Source organism: Onychostoma macrolepis, chromosome 23, assembly GCF_012432095.1.
Source record: "Onychostoma macrolepis isolate SWU-2019 chromosome 23, ASM1243209v1, whole genome shotgun sequence".
NCBI classification, from domain to species: domain Eukaryota; kingdom Metazoa; phylum Chordata; class Actinopteri; order Cypriniformes; family Cyprinidae; genus Onychostoma; species Onychostoma macrolepis.
Genome location: NC_081177.1, coordinates 3,392,582 through 3,413,224, shown reverse-complemented (window position 1 = coordinate 3,413,224; position 20,643 = coordinate 3,392,582). Strand labels below are relative to the sequence as shown.

Sequence of the window (20,643 nt, the reverse complement as noted above, 5' to 3'; positions counted from 1 at the left end):
GGTCAGTAATAAAAAATAAATAAAAAAGTAAAAGCAATAAAAAAAACAAAAAATAAACAGTTTTTAATTGCGTTTCGTAACATCTTAAATATTTCGTCTCTACTCTGAATAAATCTGCATAAAATATATTCTAATACAATATTAAATCTAACAGCTTAACAGTTAATAACGTAAGAAAATATCTTATTTTAACGGTTCCTTAGCAAACTTTGATTAATCTCTCGTGTATTTCACGACGCTCCCTCGCGCATGCGCAGATCATCGCTCCGCCGCTAGCGGTCGCTGTTTCGCTCGCACTCCGTCGCGCTCCGAAGGCCGAAAACATCCGACACCATGCCTCCGTCGCGCCGCTTCTGCTCGCGTTTTTCCCGAACCAACGCGCCTATCGCACAGGCAACAGGCTCTAGAGTTTATTAACCACAAACTCGGTCTTTTACGTCGAGTGTTTTACACGGTTTGACCATGAGTGTCGGTTACTGCGCCGCGTAACGCGCTCTAGACGGAGATTATGGAGTAAACGCGCGTTGCGCGACCGCTAGAATTCATCATAACGATAACAATAACACTGCTATGGCACTCTCGGTGATCCAGGCGTGTCGTAGTCTGGCCCTGTCCACCTGGCTGCTGTCCTTCTGCTTCGTCCATCTGCTGTGTTTGGACTTCACGGTGGCGGAGAAGGAGGAATGGTACACGGCGTTCGTTAACATCACGTACGTGGATCCGGTCACGGCCGAGGTCCGCACCGAGAAGACGGAGTGCGGGCGTTACGGGGAGCACTCGCTCAAACGCGAGGCCAGAGGCGTGCTGGCGATGCCCGCCGCGCCGCAGGACAGACACGCGTGCGATCCCAACAGCAGATTCACGCCGCGCGGGTACGGCGCGTGGATCGCGCTCATCAGCAGGGGAAACTGCACGTACAGGGACAAAATCCGAAACGCCGTGGGGAAAAACGCGTCAGCTGTGGTCATATTCAACGTGGGGTCCTCCAACCCCAACGAGACCATCACCATGCCAGATCCAGGTGATGCGCTTGATCAATGCATCATGTGTGGTTATGTTAGATTATGACTGTGTGTGGAGGGTTATGTGTGATTACCTTTACATTACATTTAGTCATTTGTGAACCACAAAACCAGTCATAAGGGTACATTTTTTGAAATTGAGATTTGAGTAAATAAGCTTTCCATTGATGCATGGTTTGCTAAGATGGCTGAGATACAACTATTTGAAAATATGGAATCTGAGGGTGCAAAAAAATCTAATTATTGAGAAAATCGCCTTAAAAGTTGTCCAAATGAAGCAATGCATATTACTAATCAAAAATTAGCTTTTGAAATATTTACGGTAGGAAATTTGATTTTGCCATAAAAGAAAAAATGATCATTTTGACCCATGCAATGTTTTGTTGGCTATTGCTACAAATATAGCAGTGCTACTTATGACTGCTTTTGTGCTCCAGGGTCACATTTAGCAGACATTTTTATTTATTTATTTATTTATTGACATATTGCTGTTAGTTGTTCGGAATTTGCTTAGTGAGCTCATCAACAATAATAATAACATACATTAAAATGAATGCATCTATAGGTGTATGTCATATCAATTGCAAAGAGTGAAATACAGATGCATAGATAACAGAGGAATTAAGAGCATGCACAATCCTTCAATAAGTTCTGTTTGGAAAACATGTAGACTTAGTTTTAATCCAAAGCGACTTACAAATGTGGACAATGGAAGCAATCAAAGTCAACAAAAGAGCAATAATATGCAAGTGCTATGACAAGTCTCAGTTAGCTTAACGCAGTACACATAGCAAGGTTTTTATTTTTATTTTTTATAATTATATGTGACCCTGGAGCACAAAAGCAGTCATAAGCAGCACAGGTATATTTGTAGCAATAGCCAACAATACACTGTATGGGTCAAAATTATTGATTTTTCTTTTATGCCGAAAATCATTAGGATATTAAGTAAAGATCATGTTCCATGAAGATATTTTGTAAATTTCCTACTGTAAATATATCAAAACTTAATTTTTGATTAATAATATGCATTGCTAAGAACTCCATTTGGACAACTTTAAAGGCGATTTTCTCAATATTTCAAATTTATTTGCACCCTCAGATTACAGAATTTCAAATAGTTGTATCTCAGCCAAATATTGTCCGATCCTAACAAACCATACATCAATGGAAAGCTTATTTATTCAGCTTTCAGATACAGAGAATGGGAATCTATGTTACTGCGCACTGCATTTTAGGTAGTTGCCGCTATGTTTTAGGACACGCTCAGTAGCGTATACAATAACAGCAGATACAAATCATCAGAGGAAAAAACGCATTGCACGAGCTCTCTTCTAACAAGCTGGTTATCTGAATCAGGTGTGTTAACTAAGAGAGACATGTGAAATGTAGTCCAGCTCTGAAATTAAGTATATTGTGAAAGCACTACACCAAATAAGTTTTACTGGACTTAAATGGAACAAATACTATCTCTCACAAAGAGTTGCTGAACAATGAATCAGCGGTTGCTTTATAAACACGGAGAGTGATCGTAACGAGCTATATCACACATAACATTTCCAAATGTGTTTTCATACATTATTCATGGCGTGAGCACTTACAAATTCAAGTGGATCGGAAATTATGAATCTGTAATAATAAATAAATACAAATGACAAAGCCAAATTTTGGTCAAGTTGTTTATTTTCATTGAACTATACTGTCACCATTGTGTTGTTTCAAGCTGAAAAGCAGAAAATTGCGCTTCATTTTAGATCCGTTTCCACTCATGAGAGCAGATATTGCAGTTCATAACACAGCAAACGTTCTCCATTCTAATGTGTTTTTAACTGTTTAATTGAAATTTTAACATCTACCTCCACTATTACCCATTCTCTACTGTAGTGTCCGTGTCCCAAAGTCCCAGAATGCAAATCTCAACTTCAAAAAATTGACCCTTATGACTGGTTTTGTGGTCCAGGCTCACATATAATAAATAAAAAAGAAAACAAATAGATAGAAAAAGAATAGAGAAAGCTAGTGTTTGAGGCTTTTTTTTTTTAAAGAAAATAAGCAGTTAGAAAACAGAGTGCAAGTCTTTGTTGTTATTTTAAATAAAAAAGAGAACAAGTAGGTAAAATAGAATTCAAATAGAGAGTGCTAGAGTTAGAGGGTCAAATAAAGATGGAAGAGATGTGTTTTCAGCTGTTTCTTGAAGATGCTGGGACTGAGTCGGGCAGGTCATTCCACCAGGAGGGAACAGTTAATGTAAAAGTCTGTGAAAGTGATTTTGTGCCTCTTTGGGATGAACAATAATGCACTGTTCACTTGCAGAACGCAACATAAAGGGGTGCAGAGCCAGTGGTGGTTACAAATCCATATTTGGTTATGGATTGATAAATTCATAAATGCATGTCTGGCTAAATGTGATGGTCAGTGCATATGTGTGTTGATAAATGCATTCATCATCTGTCAACTAGATATGCATGTCTGGTTATGTGTTATTGTAAGTCCATATAAGGTTACGAGTGATGGCTGATGCACTTTGGTAAATGCATATGAGATGCATAATTGCATGTCTAATATGATGGTTTATACATAAATGTAACTTCCGTAATTGATTGTTTTTAGGTAAATGTGTGATTATAAATGCATGTCTGGTTTAAAGGAAAAGTTTATGAATTAAAAATGAATTATTGCTGAAAACGTGCTCACCCTCAGGCCATCCAAGATGTAGCTGATAAAAACATCACAATAATCCCACCACTCCAGTCCATCAGTTAACATCCTGAGAAGCCAAAAGCTGTGTGTTTGTAAGAAACAAAAACATCATTACGGCATTATTTAAACCTTTGCTTCCGGCTAAAGTACGAGTCCATAATAACGCTTCCTCCAGTGAAAAAGTCAATTTTCTTTTGTCTTCTCACATCAAAATCCACCCACATTTATTTAGAGCTTGTTTTGGCTTGTAAACGGTGCTTGATTTGTGCAGATTTCTCTTCTGATTCAGTCCAGACCAATTTTTGCAGCGTTTTGGAAGCGTTATTATGGATTATGGACTCATATTTTGGCCAAAAGCCAACAATTTGAAGTTAAAACACTTTAGTGATGGATTTGTTTCTTTTGTCTTCTCGAGATGTTAACTGATGGACTGGAGTGGTGTGGGTTATTAGTGATGTTTTTATCAGCTGTTTGAAATCTCATTCTGACGGCACCCATACACTGCAATTCAGGCCCTGAAAACAGTAATTCATTCTAGTAACGTAGGCACTTTGATGTAAAGTGTCACAGTGTTTTTGTGGGTGTTCTGTGTCAGAAACAGTAATCTGACTTCTCTATAAAGTTCACACTTACGTCCTGCAGGAATGTTTGTGATGTGGTTGTGGTTCTGACCCGAGTTTGCCATCGTCCAACTGTGTTTGTATGTTCTCTCGCATCTGGAAGTCATGAGTGATGCTTTAGACGTGATGTTGGCATTAAGGCTCGACTAGAACGGTCACTTCAGGTCATTCTGCGTCTTAGAAAATGTGTTTTGCTGTGAAGTTTTCTGTTATCTTTCTGTCTGTCTGTGAAGTGTTGCAGAAATGTTGCTAGTTTAGTTCCTCTCTTTGTTCTACATCAGTACTTTTCTCTCTTGTGGTGTTACCCATTTCCTTTCATTCTCTCTTTGAGCTTTGCGTTTCATTTGGGCTGAGGAGGTTTTCTGATGTTTAAAGATTTTCTGTGCTTTTTATCAGGGGTTTTCCCCCAAACTCTGTTGTACTTTTTTCCTAAATTCTTTATTTTCCATTTCAACTTTTCTGGACTACATTTTTTTTTCCATTTCAAATTTTCTGAATTCTGCTTTAATGGTTACATTAAATTTTAGTAATCAAAAAGCATGTCAAATTAATTAATCATGAAACGTTTTTAACAACAATTTATTGAAAGTTTAACAAAAAGTACATTTTATATGGCCTTATGAAATCTTTTTTATTTTTTTTCCCCAAATGATGATTTAAATTTTTTCTGGATTCTTTTTAAGTGGTTACATTAAATCATAAAAATTGAAAATCACATTTTTAAAACCTGTGAAATCCATTTTTACCCAAATTCTGTAAATGTTTTTTCCAAATTAATTTTATTCCATTTTAATTTTTCTAGATTACCCCCTTTTAATATTTCTGGATTCTACAATTTAACAAAAATTTATTAAGTTTCACAAAATGTAAAATTTTTAGGCCGCATGAAATCTGTTTTATATTATGAATTTTGATCTAATTTTTCCATGTTTTCCATCATAATTTTTCTGAATTCTGTTTTAAATTACCGTAATACAATTTTAATAATCGAAAAACATATATAATTGAGTTCATAAAACAAGTTAATAATTATTATAGTTTGTACAATAATAATGCCCTATTTATTTATTTTTTTAAATAAATCTATTGTGTGCTTCATCTGGATTTGATTTAATACCAATATCTTTTATCAAAAACGGTGGTAATCAGATGAAGGCCTGAAACGATAACAATTAAAAATACTAACAATATTTTAAAATGCAATCAAATGAAAATTAACAATTCTTTTTATTATTTTGTTTATATAGCAAACAAAGTACTGCACAACACAGAGGTTTACTGTTAAAATGAAAAAATAGAAGAAAAATTGTGATACTCCTTAAACTTAAGTTATATAATTTCTTCAATTTAAATCAAATGTTTATTTTGATGGGCTGTCATGAAGACCTTTCGGTTTCTGTGTTTCTGATAATATTTTACATGCATACGTCGTATTTAATTCGTCTTTTTGTGGTTAAATAATTATGATTCATTCTGCAGCTGTGAATTTTTATTTATTCATCTAAAATTCGCCCAAATTCTATTTTCATTGTGCCACTAATAAGCATTTTAAACTTTCTTTGTCAAAATATGTTTATTTGAGCATTGGTTCTGTGCTAGTTATGCTTTTTGTTGATGATCAGGATAAACTCTGTTCCTCTTTGCGGTTTATTTTGGCCACAGAGGAAGCGAGTTAGTCTAGTTGAGGCTCTGGTTAACTGTGACTTTGTGTTTTAGGAACTGGTGACGTGGTGGCCATCATGATTCCCGAGCCAAAGGGTCGTGATCTGGTTCTTCTGATGGAGAGGAACATCACCGTTCACATGCACATCACCATCGGAACACGCAACCTGCAGAAATACGTCAGCCGCACCTCGGTGGTCTTCGTCTCCATCTCCTTTATCATCCTCATGATCATCTCGCTGGCCTGGCTCGTCTTTTACTACATCCAGCGCTTCAGATACGCCAACGCCAGGGACCGCAACCAGGTACAAACCTGAGAAACGTCATCTTATGAAATTATTTGCTTGAAAAGTGCAGCCTTAAGTGTCCAAATGCCTTTTGCAGTGAAGGATCCTTAGCTCCTCACGTGCAAATTGTGTGTGTTGTAGGGCTGGGCGATATGAGCAAAAATTCATATATTGGTATTTTTTTGGCTGATGTGTGGTATACGGTATATATCTCGGGATTTTGTATTTGGATTAAACAAATAAAGTGAATGTAAGCATGAAGGCATATATTATGTGCAAAAAAGGGTTAAAATCACATTACATTCTAACATTGTAACATTGCAATCTAAAAACAAAAATAATGCTTTTAAAGCAGAAGTAAAAATTTTTAAACTAAAAATTAAAAAAAACAAAAAAAAAAACAGACTAATTGAATAAAAAAGCTATTTTGTTTACCCCATACACTTTATAGTTAAAATTGTAAATACACTTGTAGGTTTAAAATTCTACATGTGTCACATATATTGTCCAACTGCAAATATTTCAGCAAAATGTATATTTTAGTCTGTTTGGCGCGCATGCGTGCGGCGGCGCTCGTTCTAAATGAAGTCTGTGAAGTTTAGCGGAGAATTACAAAGCAAAACTCATGCACTTCTTACAGCAAAATGGAAATATTTCCATGGCTTTCTAACATTTACAGATGGAGAATATAAGTTGTGAAATGTAAGTTATGCATTAAGGTAGTGTTGTCAAAAGAAATGAAAAAAATGAAAACGTCACGGTACCAGGTTTTTTTTAAGTACCGGTGGTACCGAGTACCCGGTCAACCTGGTTCTTGACGCGTACGGCCCTATGATTTCCGCGACGCAGAAAACGTGGACGGAATCTCGGAATCCAGTTATAAAAATGGAATTTACAGTTTAGCACGGAATTTGAATGAATTAATCAAAAGTAGGTAATTGCACTTAAATCAAATCGCGACATGGACTAGTATCTGTAAATATTAAGCCGCAAAAGTCGATCAAATATGAATCCCGCATGTTCTGCGAGTCTCTGTGTGAATGGCAGAGTTGCACGTTTTTGGTTTTTTACTACACACACTGAAGCGCGTCTGACGCTCGCGGAGATTTCAGCATCTGCCGTCTCAATGAGGACATAAATACATAAACAACGTCTCCAGAACTGTTCTCAGAGTCACTTCACGAGTATTCTACCGTTTCATTTGAGTAAAACCAGCATCATATCATATAGCTACACACAGAAATTTAAAGGTATTCACGGCAACCCGTCAAAATAAAAGTTTATCTTAAAGACATTGTGCCAGAAATATATTACTATTATTTAGTAGAATGTATGTGATACTATTACTACTGTTGAAAAAAAATCATAATTTATTTTTAAAGAAATAATCGCACAGTATTTCTTCCATATTTTAATTTTAATAGTAAACCCCCTTTATTTACCAAAAAATAAAATGTATTTAAATTTCATTAATTAAAAGACAAATTAAATTTGGGTGAAACTTGTTTTCTGTTTTTCATACTTTTATTACTTGTGGAAAAACTTGAAACACAATTTAAATAAGTATAAAGAATGGCATTGATTTTTGTACATTTTGTTTGACTATTATTAAAAATAGTGTGTTTTTAATTAGCATGTGGTACCGAAATTGGTACCGAGAACCGTGGATTTTCACTGGTATCGGTACCGAATACTGAAATTTTGGTACAGTGACAACACTACATTAAGGAAAACCGCACATCTCAAACACATTAAACAGCGCGAATAACATTTCTGTCAGCGGCACACGCAGCCTTTCTGTCAGAGCATCTGACAGGCCGAGCCGCTTTAAACTATACAAAATTAAACTATAGGCTACTATATCTTATGAGTTTTTGTTTTTAATTTTTTAAAGCCCTTCTTATAAAGCTTGTCACATGTTTAGAACAAATTATATTATGCACTTTCTCCGCAGCAGTCTGTGTCCTCCCTAGATATTTTTTCAGATGCGCTCGTACCAAACAACTGTAAATCAATATTCACGGTATTGCTTCTAGTGGTCGACCGATATATCGGCCAATATTTGGCATTTTTCAAATATCGGTATCGGCCGATAATTTTTTTTTATATACAGCAGTTCTTTCTGGTTCTTGAATCTGATTGGCTGATAGGTGTGCGATAGTGACCACCTGACCGCGGCCAGATCTTCTGGAATTTACCGCTGGCTCTGATTATGTCTCTATAGTGGTTAAACACAAGATATAATTCGTGTTGGGTAAATCTAACGGCCAGTCTTTGTACGGTTGGCTGAATTTTCTAGCATCTTTTATGATGGCTGTTGTTGTTGTTGTTTATTATCATCTCTCTCTCATAATACTTCACTCTATATAATACAAGCTTTTACTACAGTAATACAAAGTTTTCAATGAAGCAACTCAACGTTCCTTCGTTACTAGTTCTAAAGTGACGTTTTGGAATTAGTAACCGAGGCAATTTATTGACATACTCGTGCCTTCGAACTGTTGTATAAACGCAATATCACACTCGTAGATGTGCGATTATGGCTGTATATCGCACGGCTGTGATTACCTACCTGTTCGAGGCAGGACTTTTATTTTGACGGCGCTGAGAACGGCAGCGCCTGAACACATGCCGCTCACATTCTCCCTCTTGTTCGCTGTCGTCGTTCAGTTCTGTCTAATAATAATCAGATAGAACTGTTAAACAAAGGAATTAAAATGTATACAAAAAACGATTGTTTTAATACTATTAGTAATAGAAAGGCAAACATTATAATACTTTCTCGTTTGCCGTCGGCATTCAGCAAATACGCATTTATATCATTTAAACAAATCTTTGAATGACTAATGAACATTTAATTTCACTAACCTTGCAGACTTCTAGTGTAGATCTTGTGAAATGTGTGATCAACAAACTTTAAACTCGTGATTTCAAATTACGCTGTGCTTTATGCATTTACATGTTCATATCATTTTCGCTGTGTGCTGTATGTAAAATGAGTGTTACCTTGGGTTTATTTGAAAAAATATGATTCCCAATGCGCACAAACTTCCCAGAATACAGAGTGCCCTGTTGGTAACAGCGTTTACTTCCTTTTTAATTATATTTTTATTAAATTTATTTTTATTTGTGAAAACTACTTTGTCTTCTAAAGTATAAGTATGTTTATTTTACACATTTATTTTTTAATCAATTTTCAAATGATTTCAAATTTCTTAAATATTAATTAAAATAAGTAAAATTATATCGGCCTCCCTGCTTTCCAAGATATCGGCATCAGCATCGGCTGTCAAAAAAACATATCGGTCGACCACTAATTGCTTATAAAAAAATATATCGATATATTGTACAAACTCGATATACCACCCAGCCCTAGTGTGTTGTGTTTTTATCTTCATGTTTTTTTAATTCATTTATAATCATTTATTCACATAATCATTTTGTAATCATTAGTCATTCATTTGATTAATTATTTGATTATTTTTATCAATTACTTTTATCACTTATCATTATATTAAGTATTTTTATTGTTTATTCATTTATTATGTTTATTCATTTCATTCATTCATTTATTGTGTTTCTATGTTTCATATTTTATATTTCTTATTAATTTTCCCTTGCTTATGCATTTTCATTGTTGTTCAGTCTCATGCTTGTTGGGTTTCATGGACTGTGTTGTCTGTATGAATAAGAGATAGATAAGAGGGAAGGTTTATGGAAACCCAATGTTTATGGGATGTTGCTGTGCATCAGTTTGATATATTATTACTTGCTGAATTTGTGCTCATCAGACGAAGTTTGAGCATTGAGACATACGCAACTAAGATTGTTCAATAAACTCTGTTATTTTTTACCATCATCACTTCGTCTCCTGCTTCTGCTCTTCTGTGGCTTTTCTCGGTCAACTTCTTGACTGACAGAAGACTGTTAAACACTGGTATTTTTGGATACCGGACAAGACTCGCTGTTAACAGGGTTTGGGTATTAACAGCGCTGCTGACTAGTTGTTCTGTTACCGGACAAACGGATATTTTCTGATGGGATCTGGATCCTAATTATTATCTGGCGTGGAGACCCGATCTAACAGCAGCCATCGTATGTCTCAATTGGTTTCACTCAAAATGACAGTGTGTGCGAAGATCAAATAGGGCTTGACTGAATAAAATCGAAATCACATTTTAGTTGTGACGTGAAATAAAAATTATCATTATTTATTACTTAAATACTCAATGTTTTATTTCACAGTGAAATATTACATAAATATTTCTAATTTAGTTTTTATTGAATAATATTTGTTATTATTATTAATGAAATATAAGAAAAATATTTATACTTTTTATGTTCTTAATTAGAGAAATGTTATTGTGCAGCGAAATATTACAATAATAATATTTCAAATATTTGTAATTTATATATTTTATTATTATTTATACAAATAACACAAATAAAAATACAATTATCAATTGTATTATCAATAATTATATTGTTTCTTAAACTATTTTTTATTTTACAGTGAAATATTCCATTAATATTTAAATTTATTTAGTTATGTTTTATTTTATAGGAAAATAAGATAAAATAATAAAATTACTATAATAAAATGATAAATCATAAAATTATTATAAATGGTTATACTTTTTAAATACTGAAATTTTATTGTACAGTGAAATATTACATTAACAATATTTCACATTTTAGTAATATTTGTGTATTTTATTATTATAATTATTTATACAAATAATAATGCAATTAAAAATATATTAATAATACTTTTGTTATACCCATTTTTTATTTTACAGTGTAGTTTCATTGATAATATTTAATTAATAATCTTTAATTTAGATATTTATTTTTCTTTAGTATGAGTAGTAATAATAATATATATTTATAAATAAAACTTATTGTTTTTATTATTTCATAGCCACATTGATTATAAAATCACAAAAAAGTTGGCCCAATTGTGCAGCCCTACAAACAAGCACAGCAAACTTGGAATTAAAAACAAAAGAAAAAAACCCCAGACTCACAATTAGACATTTCCCACCTCGCAAAATTGTTCAGCCTTCAGATCAAACCACATTCTTTCTTCACTGTTGCTTGTGTTCAGTGCTTTGCGTGTTTGTGTGTGTTTAAACATGACCCTAAAACATGATTACAGGCCACAGGAAGTGACTTTCATCAGAGGAAAACAACTGCAGCCTGAAGGCAACAGAGCCTTTCATTACAGCCCTCAGTCTTTAATAATTCTAACGAGAGGCGGATGTAGGAGATAACAGTCTGAAGTCAAAGGAGAAAAGCGTTTATTAATCACGTTCTGTTATCTGATTGGTCAGAGGAGGCTGGGGGACGCTGCCAAAAAAGCCATCAGCCAGTTACAAGTGCGGACCATCAGGAAAGGCGATCAGGTGAACAAATAAACATTCAATATCTCAGTCTTTAATGCTGATATGGAGTCCTGCACTCTTTGTTTTGTCTTTATAATGTGTATGTGTTTTTTCCTGTAGGAGACGGAGAGTGATTTTGATAACTGTGCCGTGTGTATCGAGGGTTATAAACCAAACGATGTAGTCAGAATCTTACCTTGCAGGTAAACACACACCTGACTGCACTTTTGATAAGTTACGAACAAGATAGCTACATTAAAACTGCTTTTTCAATGGGAATATAATACAGTATATCATATTAAAGCAATATAATACTACATTGTATATTTCATCTAATTTTATTTATATTATTATAGTAGGTATATTTTTTTTTTATAGGACATATTATTATAGTAGGTACAAGTCTCTTCTGCTCACCAAGGCTGCATTTATTTGATTAAAAATACAGAAAAATGCTTTCAAATTGCAAAATATTATTACAATGTTTTATATGTGAATATCTGTTAAACTCTAATTTATTCCTGTGATCAAATCTGAATTTTCAGCATAATTACTCCAGTCTTCAGTGTCACATGATCCTTCAGAAATCATTCTAATATGCTGATTTGCTGCTCAAGAAACATTTCTGATTATTATCAATGTTGAAAACAGTTGTGCTGCACAATATTTTTGTGGAAACCATGATGCATTTCATTTTTCAGGATTTGTTGATGAATAGAAAGTTCTAAAAACAGCATTTATTTGAAATGGAAATCTTTTGATGTCACTTTTGATCAATTTAATGCTGCCTTGATGAACAAATTAATTTTTAATAAAAAAAAAAAAACTGACCTCAAGCTTTTGAATGGATATATTATATATACTCTATTGTGTATACTATACTATATTACTATATTTTCATATAACAGAGTTGCTAAATACTAAATTTGCTACAAAAAGAGGATGTAAAATGGCAGTCATTCAGTGTTCAACTGAAAACTCGCAAACGCGAGAGGCTTCTGTATTAGACTGCTAAACACATAACTGGCCCTCCTTCACTTCCTTCACTGTTGGTCTGTTTCTCGCAGGCATCTGTTTCATAAAGGCTGTGTCGACCCGTGGTTGGTGGACCATCGTACATGTCCCATGTGTAAAATGAACATCCTCAAAGCTCTGGGCCTCACGGTTGGTGTTTTTTCTTTCCCTCGTCGCTGTGCAGAGGTCACTACATGTGTCATGTGCTGTTTGTGCATGTGTTTGTCCTCCTTGAGTCGAGAGAGAAATGAGCTGAACACGAAGCTTCAGACAGAATCAGTGTAATAAAAACAGCTGAATAACAGTCTTCTATTAATATTAATAATAATGATACTAAATATTATGTAATTATTATGAATTACAGTAATAAGTAAATACGTTAAATTATTTCCAGAGGAATCATTTTATTTTATTTTGTTCTTTTAACATTAATACTTTGAATTATTTTTTTAAATATATTTTCTGTTTTAATTTTAAAGTTTTAGTCATTCTGTTGTTTTTGTCATTTGTATTAGTATTTTTTTTTTTTTTAATGTCTATAGTTTATGAATTTTATTTCATTTTTAGTTATATTTTTAAAATTATTTCTATTGGATTCATTTTTAAAATTATTTCTATTGGATTCATTTTTTTAAAATTAGATTTTTAGTTCTTAAAACATTGATTTTTGCTAATAACATTGTATTGTGCCTTAATGAGTGCTATTTTAATATCACTGATACTATAAAGGTTTATTTAATATTTAGAATTTTTTACATTTATATATTTATGCTGTTTACATTTTAATTTTAATTAGTTTTAGTAATTTGCTGTGATTTTGGCTTTTTTTTTTTTTTTTTTTTATCTCTAATTTTTAGTTATGCTAATACATTGAGTTAGACTAAATGAAAAAAGAATGTCTTGTTTTCAATTTTAATTTTAGTTAAAGTTTTAGTACTTTTGTTGTTTTGTCATTTTTATAGACGGTTTCATCATGCGCACGCGCCTGGACCTAAGTTAACTTCCGGTCTGTGTGTGTTTATCGGTCTTGTTAGTGGCGCCGGCTACAAACACAGTTAAAGTGATGAGTAATGAAGTTGGGCTCAGGTTGTTGTGCTGTGGGATGTGTTTCACATACATTTATTTATTTGTGGCGACCCACCACAATATCAAAACTGACCGATTTTCCAAAAGGCTTTGTTGAATAAACATGAGCACGTAATGCATGTTTAAAAAATAAAAACGAGGCGCAGGTGTTTTTATATCACTGTATTTCTGAAGGAACACTGTCTTTAGAAAATGTTCGATGTCATTTTCATTTAATCTTGCATGTTATATGCCCGATAAAGCAGCGTTTGTAAGCTCAGCGCTGCTTTGTGTAACTACAGCCCAACAGCCGTTTCCGGGGAAACCTCTAGTTCTCCCGCTTTAAAGCGCCTCCTGCTGGCAGAGAATGAATTTGCATTTTTAATAAGTCCGTCCAAGTAGTTATCGCTGCATCTCAGTCCGTCTGATTTACGCAGCAAACATATTTTGCTTGTTATCAAAACATATTCTACTCTAGAGGGACTTAGCTGTTGTTACTGATTGTATTTGGATGTCTACCGGAAGTTAGGTTAGGGCCACAAAAGCGCGCATGCGCAGTAATGTTTGTTTATGTTGTTGCCGTTGAAACCATAGACATAATATACGTAGACGCCTCATGACATGCTGGAACGTAATCCAGCATCACCGCCATATTGGTTGGGTCTCCTCACTCTACGCTAGCACCGGAGTCAATGGAGAGCGAGCAATTTATGCCCGTATTTTGTGCAGTTTACTGTTGCAATAAGTCAAGTCACCTTTATTTATATATATATATATATATATATATATATATATATATATATATATATATATATATATATATATATATAACGGATTTGAATAATAGAAGCGTATTAGTGTGTTAGGTGTAAGCCAGGCTAAAGAGATGGGTCTTTAATCTAGATTTAAACTGACAGAGTGTGTCTGCCTCCCGAACAGTGTTAGGTAGATTGTTCCAGAGTTTGGGTGCTAAATAGGAAAAGGATCTGCCGCCCGCAGTTGATTTTGATATTCTAGGTATTATCAAACGGCCAGAGTTTTGAGAATGCAGCGGACGTGGAGGACTATAATGCGATAAGAGCTCGCTCAAGTACTGAGGAGCTAAACCATTCAGGGCTTTATAAGTAATTAACAAGATTTTAAAATCTATCCGATGTTTGATAGGGAGCCAGTGCAGTGTTGACAGAACCGGGCTAATGTGGTCATATTTCCTGGTTCTAGTAAGGACTCTAGCTGCTGCATTTTGGACCAACTGTAGTTTGTTGATCAAGCGTGCAGAACAACCACCCAATAAAGCATTACAATAGTCTAACCTTGAGGTCATAAACGCAATAACCCACGCAGATACCAGATCGCGTGGGATTACCTTTCACAAGTAAGATTGAACAATAATTTTGGTTATTTTACCATCTATAATATTATGTCGTCGTAACTAACGTTACTTACGTGTAACATTATTACAGCAGGAACTGGTACTCTCTCTCATTATCTCTTGCTGTTTTTTTCTTTCTGTTCTTCAACTTTCAGAGGATGTGTTCTTACTCGGGGAGCACATTGCAGAAACCCAATTCGGAATTGAGAACCATTATTTCATGCTTGTGTCATTTGTGGTCAGTGGCTCCTGCAGGTTTATGGCTGGACGCACTGTGCGTACCATGAGCGCTCAGACTGACCTGTGATTTGCCCCGCAAACATTTCAGCAGTAGATTATAGCTGTATTTCTGTCGACCGAACCAGCCATGCCATTAATAATGAACGTATCAGTCTTTTGCATGCCAAAGTCCATTTCTGCTTATAAACAGGTCAGGTTAGACTACCACAATTCATTTGTAGCCTATTTTATAAATGGGAATACAACGAAAGTCATGACAATGTTTTACATTCAAGCTACCCGTAAAATTTATAGTGAAAAGTTCTTTAAAATCATCTGGAATGCAATAAAGTAATTTTTACAGCTGTTTTTAAAGCATTTTGCTGCATGGATTAAAAAATAGGCTAATAAATAATTCACATGCAGACAAAATTAAGTTGCAGAAAATCCTTTAAATGTTAAGAAATTAAGAGCAGAGCAACGTAAAAATCAGAAAAAATATAATCGGGCCTGTTTTAGGCTTTTCCTTATTTTTATATTTTAGACGGTGATGAAAAATGGCTTGCCATCTCCTCATTGGACGTGCCTTTAGAGAGAAATGCATCTTTAGGGATTACATAATGAAAGGGTTTTTGTTTTCGATTTGAATTATTTCGTTTTAAAGTAGTAATTTAAAGCTTTCTATAGATATATTTATCATATTTGTGACTCAATTCGTTGAGTTTCGGTTCATCATTGAAGCGCTCCTCAAGACGAGACGGCAAACCCATCTGTTTTCCTATTTATTTTAATAAAAGCACAAGGTTATTTTGATATTGTGAATGCACACAAATAAAAGTAGACCCTTTACAGTTCCGAATGATGTATTGCTCTTACCTTTATGAGCAAACATTATGGCGTATTTTAAGTTTTTTCCACTATTATTTGAAGTTCTTTTCACGTGTGTGTGTGTGTGTGTGTGTGTGTGTTTGAGTGTGTGCGTGAGTGAGTGAGTGTGTGAGAGAGAGAGACAGAGAGAGAGAAATAAATTCAAATGAACAATCAAACTTGTTTCTTTATTAAAATATAAAATTAATTAATTTATACATTTATCAATATGCCATAGCCTACCATGTCTTTGCTAAAGAGCATAATACAAAGTCTTTTAGCATGAAAGCATGTATTTTTCAATGTGTGACAGCGTCCTGTATCATAACTAAATCTCTGCCGTTTGTAACAAACCAAACCGTGTGAAAATCCGGTAAAAATTCGGGGAGTTATGATTATTGTAGTTGGTGATACACCTTCCTCAGTAGAAATAAATGCAGGAGGGGCGCGTTGGAGACCCATCCAAGATGGCGGCCGCACTGTACGTCAGCTCCAGTAGGCAGCGTCAGTCTATGAGGCGTCTATGTATATTATGTCTATGGTTGAAACCGTCTATAGATTTTTTAAAAAGTTTTTGATATATAAGTAAGCTAAACTAAATGAAAATAAAATGTTGCCTTGGTAACTAGCTAAAATGAAACAAGTTTAAGTTTTTTTAAATATATTTAAGTTAAAGTTTATTTTATGTAGTTTATTTGAGTAGTAGTTTAATGCTTAATTGTAGTAATCATGGCCTTAATCATGGTAAAATCACTGAAATGCATGGGTTATTGCTTCAGTATGGCTATAGGTTAATTCTGTTGTGTTTAACTCTATTCTGTGATGAACGTGCTGTAATTCTGTTTATGTGCAGTCAAGTGCCGAGTGTCTGAATGAACTTCCTCTGGACTACGAGCTCGCCGTGGGGGGCATGGCTCTTAACGCCATGGTGATGAGCGATGATATCATGGTTGGTGATGTCGTCGGGGGGCGTGACCCCGGCGTGAGGATGGTGGGTCTCCCTCAGGTCCTCCTGGACTCTGAGCCACTGTCCCAGGACACCTTGCCAACCGAACAGAGTGAGTGTACGAACAAGTACATAAACATTGATTTCTGTGAGAGAGAAAGTCGTCCTCTTCTCTAGTGCAAGGCATTGTGGGTAATAATTTACATTTTTGCATTTAGAGGGTGCTTTTATCAAAAGTGACTAAAAAAAGTGACAAATAAAAGTGCACATTTAATAACAGGCCAAAAAAAGCATGCACAAATACATTGGAAATGGCAAACCATCCAGACAATGTTGTGAATAAGACGTACATTTTAGGATACTTTTCAAAATAGTATGCATTACAGAAATAATACACTTTAAGTGCAAACTGAATGTAATGTTTTGGACATTTAATTGCATGTTAATTGTAATTAAATTTAAATGTATTATAGTTTAAATGTATGTAAAATGCAATTAGCTGAACTTAAGTTGGATTTAAGTACAATTTATCTGTGATTTCATAATTACTTCTATTGTCTTGAAATATGGTTAAAGTGCACTGCTGAATGAAATGACAAGCATTTATGGGAAATGAAAATATACTTTAATGTCACTTCTGTTAAAACATGCATGTCATGTTTTGAAATATAACAAAGTTATTATAGTAAACTAAAAACGTAAAACATGTTTCTTGAAATAAAATAAATGTTAACTTATTTTAAAAATTAAAATAAATTGTTACTGAACTTGATTCGTTATTTTTATTTGATCATTTCTCATTTTCATTGAGTTTAACTTAATGTACTAAAATAACTATAACTAAAACTGAAATAAAAAATAACAATCTATATATACAAAAACAAATATAAAAATGACAAAAACCAAAAAATAATAAAAACATTAACTAAAAATAAACAAATTTTAAAAATAAAAGCTAATTCAAACTATTAATGAAAACTGTAATATATCCCATTCATACTCAAATAAATGAAATCACCATTGTACTAAAATAATAAGTTGCAATTTAGCACATTTAAAATATATTAACTTTAAATGTAATCTCAAATAACACACTACAGTTAAAATTAATAGCACATGCTTTACTTGTGGTTCAGTATGTTAGTCAACACATCAGAATAAGTACTACTTTAAAGCACGACAAAAATATATAAACAATCATTTAAAATGTACTTTAAGTATACTCTCTTTAAGTTGCCTTTTATTCCATTAATATTATTATATACTTTATAAGGTTTAAAGTACACTACAAGTGCACATTCAATACAATTAACCATTTTGGCATACGATTTGCAACTTGGGACACGCTTATTCTTATTTTGTGTGCTATTTAGTAAGGACCGTGTACAAATTAGGACACAGCCGTACTGATGAATATCATTATGACTGTCTTTCCTCTGCAGGTGAGTTACAGCCAATAGCCAGCAGCAGTTCAGAGATGTCGCTCGCTACGGGGGCGGGGCATTTGGACATTGACACGCCCACTGATGACCCAAAGTGCTGATCTGGCCCCGCCCACTCATGCTCAAAAGTTTGGGTGACTGTGGCGTCGGGCTCATATGGGTTAAATGGGCTTTGAATGGCCAGTGATTGACCGTGTAACAAACACACTGCCTGCCGAGTACATACTACAATCCACATCCGATGTTACGTTCATTTCATCTTCCTCCTTCATTCTCTGAAAAGCAGGGTAAACTGTTCTCTCTCGCCCTCAGTGCACAATTCAGTGTGCACTTGAGCTAAAGCACTTGTTTGGTATCGGCAGACGATCGTTTCTGCTCTGCTCGACAATCTTCTTTTTCTTATCGCCGCAGTGTTCGCTGCCCGTGTCACCATTTGTCTGTGATCCCAGCGAAAAGAACGTGTCAAAGACTATTTTGAATCTGATCAGAAGTGGTTTATTTTTCTATAGAAGCATTTGATGTGCTCGAGTTCAGCAGTATTAAAAAAAAAAGAGAGAATCTCAGTATTTAAACGCCTTCCTCTTGGGAGATTTTTTTTTTTTGGGGATTTGGCCCTCACCAAAGACGCCAGACCTGGAGCGTGTGACGGACGTTGTGCGGGACAAAACTGTGGGACTTTCTAGGAAGTGCTCTTTGGATTCTGTGGAGCAGGACATGTGATGTTTGCTGTGCATGCCACATGCCCTGTCCACTTGAGATTTTAGTGGATAGTTCATCCAAAAATGAAAGTTTACTAGCAGTGTCCTCGCCCTCAGGCCATCCGAGATTTGAGAAAAAGAACAGATTTGGATAAATTCCATAATTTGTTCACAAGTAGATCCTCTGCAGTGAATGGGTGCCGTCAGAATGAGAGTCCAAACAGCTGATAAAAACAATCCACACCACTCCAGTCCATCTGTTAACATCTGGAGAAGCCAAAAGCTGAAACAAATCCATCATTTAAGATATTTTTAACTTCCTTAATCCATAATAACGCTTCCTCCAGTGACAAAGTGATCTGGTCTGAATCAGGAGAGAAATCAAGCACTGTTTACAAGCCAAAACAGCTCTAAACAAACATGTGGGTGGACTTTGATGTGAGAGGACAAGAGGGGATGGACTTTTTTTCAGGAGGAAGCGTTATTATGGATTATAGACTCATTTTAGTGGCAAGCGGAGGTCTTAAACGTGTCTTAATGATGCAGCTTTTGGCTTCTCAAGATGTTAACTGAGTGATTATTGTGATGTTTTTATCAGCTGTCATTCTGACGGCACCCATTCACTGCAGAGGATCCATTGCTGAGCAAGTGATGTAATGCTACATTTCTCCAAATGTGATGAAGAAACAAACTCATCTACATCTTGGATGGCCTGAGGGTGAGCAAATGTTCAGCAAACTTTTTTTTTTTTGTTTGGGTGAACTATTTCTTTAACGGGAGATTATCAATCATTTCCCGTAATGATTGTTCAGTTACTGTTTATTCACCCTCGGGTCATTCTAAATCTCTATATTATTCTTTTTTCTTTTCTTTAAAACTCCGGAAATCACCGTAAAAGTTCATATGACTTGTGCACTATATTCAAACAGTTCCAGATGTTCTTGTCAAAACAAAGTTGTGGAAAGACACGAGAGTTAATGATCGTTTTCAGGTGCACTTTTCCTTTAAATCTGTAACTCGTTCTTCCTTGTTTGACTGTACATTGTAAATAGAGAATAATTTTGTCCAATTTTCTCCTTAATTGCCAAGTTTTTCCGTCATGCACTTTATGTATTTAGAGATTGGACTTTGTTTTGAGATTGGGATTTCCGTTACAAGTTTGTATATTCACACACAAACACACGTGCAGTTCACCTCACCGTATCTCACACACACACACACAGTAGACGTTTGTACCATTTCATGCTCAGTATTTTGCACGTGTTTCAGTCAGACTGTGCTTTGAATATTAATAAATTTTAATGTTAATTTTTTTGGGCTAAACGTCGTTCTTCTCATTTACACA

General features: G+C 34.7%; 1 protein-coding gene across 1 annotated transcript; it reads left to right on the top strand.

Moving 5' to 3' along the window:
• Positions 1-246: 246 nt before the first annotated feature.
• Positions 247-20,611, top strand: rnf150b (ring finger protein 150b). Its single transcript, XM_058762744.1, has 7 exons — positions 247-1,021; positions 6,059-6,309; positions 11,625-11,696; positions 11,796-11,878; positions 12,743-12,839; positions 17,066-17,270; positions 18,601-20,611. Exons 1-7 carry the CDS (start codon positions 571-573, stop codon positions 18,699-18,701), a joined length of 1,260 nt encoding a protein of 419 aa, XP_058618727.1. The 5' UTR covers positions 247-570; the 3' UTR covers positions 18,702-20,611.
• The last annotated feature ends 32 nt before the right edge of the window (positions 20,612-20,643 follow it).